Source organism: Dreissena polymorpha, chromosome 15 (assembly GCF_020536995.1).
Source record: "Dreissena polymorpha isolate Duluth1 chromosome 15, UMN_Dpol_1.0, whole genome shotgun sequence".
NCBI classification, from domain to species: Eukaryota; Metazoa; Mollusca; class Bivalvia; order Myida; family Dreissenidae; genus Dreissena; species Dreissena polymorpha.
In genome coordinates, this window is record NC_068369.1 from 38,406,713 (window position 1) to 38,412,712 (window position 6,000).

Here is a 6,000-nt window from a genome sequence, read left to right on the forward strand (position 1 = left end):
GAAAATATTGGAAAATGTCGGCGATTTTGTTTTCGCTTTGATGTAATCCAAAAGGGATATCAAGCATCGTAGGGCGATCATGTCGTCTACGTAGCCCTCTAAGATGATCCCTTGCTAATAAGAGACGACACCTTTCCCCTAAACTCGATTTTTGCCAAGAGAAACTTTCTTCAAACCAAAAAATATCATAAAAACTGAAAGTGTCGTCCCTGCACAGGCTATCCCGTGACAACACTTTACGTTGATGCATTAAATTCACTTTTCACAGAGTACGGTTTATATGTCATACAATTGTAATGAAACAGTTTTTGTCTGTACATGGTAATAGACAAGATAACAAAAATATCTCCACAACTTCCTTAAAACATATTTTTTAATTGAGAGGTAAGATTATGTTGTGATTTTCTTCTCAGTAGAACAATGGATCAAGCTCTAGCCTCTATACTTGTAAAGAAATCATACAATTACAGGAAACCATCTAGTGCAAACTTGATTTTGATAAAAAATTTAAGGAGACCAGTCGGCTTACTGGTAATGAAAAATGGGTTTGCTGAATCACTTTCATGTACATGAAATTATACAAATGAAAGAATGGAATGCATAATTTCAAGGTGGTTCAATGTTTTTTATAGTTTTACACCAAAAGTATCCTTTAAGCAGTCACAGTAATTGATTTGCATTTTATGACAGGTAAAGTACCTGTTATCAGTTCAAAAAGAAAGGCAAGCCAATCACCTTTAGACTTGAAAGTTTTGGTTCAAATAAAGGATAAACAATAGTTTTGTCAGAAACACAATGCCCCCTTCTGTGCAGCTTTGAAGCCATATTAGACCTTTGACCTTGAAGGATGACCTTGACCTTTCACCACTCAAAATGTGCAGCTCCATGAGATACACATGCATGCCAAATATCAAGTTGCTATCTTCATTCAATATTGCAAAAGTTATGACCAATTTTAAAGTTTTCAGATTGACGGACAGACTGACTGATGGACAAACAGACAGACGGACGGACTGACGGACAGTTAAAAAAATATATGCCCCCTTCAGGGACATAAAAAGTATGTTTTTAATTTTAGCTGTTCACAATTTTTCATTAATTGAGTATAATACACTTTCTATTCTACAAAAAGTTTAACAAATGAAAAGAAGCCAAACTGAAACAGAAGGCGAAGCGTAAATTAGAAGAACCTGTGAATTTATACTAATTTATAGAGATCAATTAATTGTTTGTTGGCTATTTTTGAAAATAGTAAAACATCAACACAGAGAAAAGCATTTAACAGTAACAAAATATTTATAATCGCAGATACACAACACAATGTTTACGAAATAAAACAATAAATAGACTACATTAAACTCATGTGTTAAAAAAGAAAAAAATCTAATGTTGGGATTCAAAACATGCAATATTTTGGTCTGTTTGTCCAATACTGATGTATTGAAAACCTTGCTTTGCAACCAATAAAAGTCATTATGTACATGTACATGTATTTTCTCAATATTCTACAAAGTATGTCATCAAATGAGTCTTGTTCTGATAAAACAGGGCTTAATGTATGTGCCGAAAGTGTCGTCCCAGATTAACCTGTGCAGTCTGCACAGGCTAATTAGGGACGACACTTTCCGCATAAACATGATTTTTGGTAAGGTGGGTCTTCCTTGAAACTAAAAATACCATAAAAGCAGCACAGGCTAATCTGGGACGACACTTTACGCACATGCATTAAGCCCAGTTTTCTCAGAACGCGGCTCATATAAGCAAGTAGTTACCTGATATAACTTGATGATATGTTGATGATTCAGCAACTTCATTATTGTCACCTCCCTGTAGACTTTCTTCAGATTTGACTCATCTAGCCTGGTCTTGTCTATAATTTTGATTGCAACCTGAAAAAGAAATGATGAATGTGTGAGAACAATTATCTTTCTAAACTATTTTATATTACAGCAAGAAACATAAAAAAATCCAAGATATCAGTATCTACATGTATAGTTTGTGAATGCTTATTTTTTGTAAGTTTTGAGCAAATACATTTCTCTTAATATAACTTTTTTTATCAAGCCCTGATCTAACTTAGCAGTCTTCGAAATTAGCACACGCCCGATCGCCCGTGGCGAGTCAAATTACTGCCAGGCACATACAAAAATTCACGTTTGTGGCCCGCCGGGCATGTAAATTATTGAAGCCAATTGACAGTTTATAAAAAAAAATCGTAAGCGGTTCTTGATATTTGCAGATCTATTTTTCAATTTTGCGAACAAACACCTTGCTGTAAGTTGTAAAACAATGAAATTCGATTGGTTTAACAACACGCACCTGCTTGCACACGTCATCGTTGTTGTTTTTGATCGATGCAGTTCGGTCACATTTGGTTCTTATCGACGGTTTCTCTAGACATTAATCGAGAAGATGCTTTTTGAATCGATCATTTCAATCAAGTAATACGCTTCTGTTTTTGTCAATGTAAACAAATGTCATTGTCGACATAGAGGCAGTATCTTAGGTATGTTGATGGGGCTAAGCCCTTCCAAAATAGAAAATTGACAATTATTTAGAGAAAAAGGAAGCCAAGAAATGGTACGAGGACACCAGAGAACGCTCTTTTCAAGAGCACTGGTGTAACGATCGACCGTCTTAATTCTAGTGATTGATTAGATGTAATTGTATTCACTACTATTAAAACAAATGTTCTGCTTTACTATGTGTAGCATGTAAGTGCTAAAATGTTGTGATTTGTTATAATTTTGGTTTAAAAAGTTTGGGCATGTAAAAAATATGTTGGGCATGTACAAATTCTTAAGTAACTGGCCCGACTGGCATGTAACTTTTCAAAGCTAATTTTGAAGACTGCTTAGTCATTATTTTTAATTTGTAAATTCATAAGTCTTGTGTATTGCTGGACAATAACCACTACCCTAGCAGCAGGGTATATTTTGTCAAATTTGGGCTGAAATTCAGCCCCATTCCCAATTTCAAAGTGTAAATATCTTTACCAAATGACTTACAAATTTACTTAACAGTGATTTTTTGGCCCAAAATTGCAGCCGCTTACAGGCTGTTTCCCAATTGTCAACAGTAAAAAAATCCCCCAAAAGATGCTAAACTTTAAAAAATAATCTAAATTATTGGTTTATGGTGTAAATTGTGTTTATAAACTTTATTATACAGAAATATAATTCTGTAGCACTTTAAAATAAAAAATTAAAACTGCAGTTACATAACTATAATCATTTGGACAACTGTTATTTATGACCCTATTACTAATGTTTCTTTGTTTTCAAAGGTCATGGTCTATCACACTAATTTTTTTCCAATCCAAGATGCACAGGCTGTACAAAATATTTAGCAAAAAAAAAATGAACCTGATATAACCCCAGCGATTTTCCTCCTTCTTTATAAAGTACCGGTAAACGGTACTTTCCCAATCGAGCGAAAATTCCCAATCGGCATCTGAAAAAATCCCAATCGGCGTCCGAATTTTTTCTCAAAACGATCGAAAGTTTCGTAACAAAACCCAACTTTCGGCGAGCGAACAAAGAAAATCGTATAGTTGTGTGTAACCACGCGCTCGATTAATATCAGGTTTTATTATTCAGCGCGTTCAATCAATAGAGTCGTTACTGTTTGCGGTTCTTTTGTCAGGCAGCCAGCGTACTGTTTGACGTTGGTTTGAAACCTTATCGTAGTTTGAAATGCCCTCCAACACTGCCTCTTGGAAAGGTTGTTCAGTCTAATGAACAATCTTTGCCCAACCAATCGGAACCGTCTATCACAGGACACATTGACAGCTCTAATGATGCTGTGCAGAGAGGGATTCCAGCAACTGAGTGATGATCAAACATCAAAGATTGTTGAAATTTTCAAAAAAATGAAAGAGAGAGACATTGCTTTATAAGAGATGAAAACAAGGGACAAAATTGTCACAAAACCAGGTTTTCATTGAGAAAAAAAATCTGATAAAGGGAGACAACTCAAACTGAACTTTTGAAATGAACAAACAAAATTAACCCCCTTTGTAAGTTTGTTTTAAAATAAATATATTTTTAGTCGTGGCGACCTGACATTGGAGATATTGACGTGATTCTTTCTTGCGACACACCGTCCCATGATGGTGAACAAATGTGCCAAATGATTTTAAAATCTCATAATGAATGACATAGTTATAGCCCAGACAAGCTCATTTATGGCTATTTGTTACCTTTGAACTCAAAGTGTGACCTTGACCTTGGAGATATTGACGTAATTTTTTCGCGCGACACACCGTCTAATGATGGTTAACAAATGTGCCAAATGATTTTAAAATCTCACAATGAACGACAAATTTATGGCCCGGACAAGCTTGTTCCGCCCGCCCGCCAGCCAGCCCGCTTGCATTCGCCAATATAATAACCAGTTTTTTCCTTCGGAAAACCTGGTTAACAACTAGTCATTGATTTTCGTGTCTTATATATAATATTTTGTTATTTATATCAACTTTATTACTTTAAGTAATGGTCATTAAGGCATGCCTGCAAATGATTATTTTAATGGGTATGTTCAATTAAGTTTGAACTGTATGATGTATTCAATAAGACCCAAACTTCACAACGCAATTTTCCCAATTACAGGATTTCCCAATTTTGAGGTTTTCACGACTCAATTTTTCCCAATTGGACCGGTACGGGTACTTTTCCCAATTGGACAAGGAAAATCGCTGAACCCCTAAATAATAACACTGCAAATCCAAAACTGGCTAACAATATAGTTACTGTATTCAAAATGTGACCACAGTCAAAGTTCAGTCATTGTGTACATGACTGCAAGCTTTTCTTCAGGGCCTTACACAACATGGGGTGCATGAAGTTTGAAACATGTGGTACCCATATTGTATTTCGAAATCTGGGGTACTTTTACATTACATTTGTTATTGTTTCAGGTCTGACTCAAGTTAAATGCATGTGGAAATTAATAAAGAGTACATGAAAACAAAGTACATGTACATTGCCAACTGAGAACCCATGACTTTTGCATAAACAAAATCTTTGGAAAAGGCATGGAGAGGCATACTCATGCTAAATATTATTGATGAAAGGGCATAGTTTATTTTGTGATACTTTATTGTAGTGTATAATATTGTAGTTTAAAAAAAATATCCACACATGAGATGTAAACATTAAACAAAGACAGTCGTCAACATTTAGGTCTATGGACATGTATAGGTCTACAGATTCAGTGGTTTATTTCATTCAAATTACGTTGACAATGCCTTGGTGATTGGTTAAACTGACAGTATTGCTTGTCTTCATAAGATATACCGATCATGTGAAGATATACTTAGTTTTTGCATTCCATTAACTTTACTTCCTGTTTATTTTTGACATTTGTTTGATTGTTAGATTTCCCCAAACTGTTTGGCACAAATTGCAACAAATTACGAATGCCCAATAAGGTTAAAAGTCGAAAAAGGTCGTACGACAATTTCTCAGGTAAATGATTGCGAAGTTTTCTTTATTTAAAACACCAAAGGCAAAGCTCACCTCTGATTTTGTTATTCTATGTTTTGCTAATTTCACAATGGCAAAGTTCCCTTTTCCTATCGTGCGTTCTATATCATAAAATCCCACACGCACTTGTCCCTTGGATCTCTCTGCCATGACCATTGTTTATCTCGGTGGTCTATTCCAAAATTGAAAACACACACACTGTTCATTTAAAAGTCCTCTCGTGAGTTCCTCTCGTGTCGACATTATCGTCTACATGGTTTTTCGAACAAGTGCTTGTGACGCCACATTTACGCCAGTAAGCAAGTAAAGCTAGCTTTTCTTAACTCACTACCGCGATCCGAATCCGATGGTTGCTAAGCGTATGACGCACTTTGACGCATTTAGCGACGGTGAACACACAGTGTTGTAAACGAGTTTACTTGATAACATAATAATGCATTATTACATGGTTTATGACTTTGAATTAATAAGCATACATCGTTACCTAATGATTGTTGATTTTTATAATTAAATG

The 6,000-nt window shown here is 35.2% G+C and overlaps 1 protein-coding gene across 1 annotated transcript in view; it reads right to left on the reverse strand.

Annotated features, from left to right (window-relative positions):
* The window catches only part of LOC127859468 (serine/threonine-protein kinase SIK2-like), a 60,687-nt gene extending 54,892 nt beyond the window's left edge, over positions 1–5,795 (reverse strand). Inside the window, exons 1-2 of the mRNA XM_052396857.1 lie at positions 5,520–5,795; positions 1,773–1,889 (exon numbers count right to left, since the gene is read on the reverse strand). Coding sequence (XP_052252817.1) covers positions 1,773–1,889; positions 5,520–5,642 — 240 coding nt within the window. The 5' untranslated portion in view covers positions 5,643–5,795. The remainder of the gene's footprint in view (positions 1–1,772; positions 1,890–5,519) is intronic.
* Between the last annotated feature and the right edge of the window lie 205 nt (positions 5,796–6,000).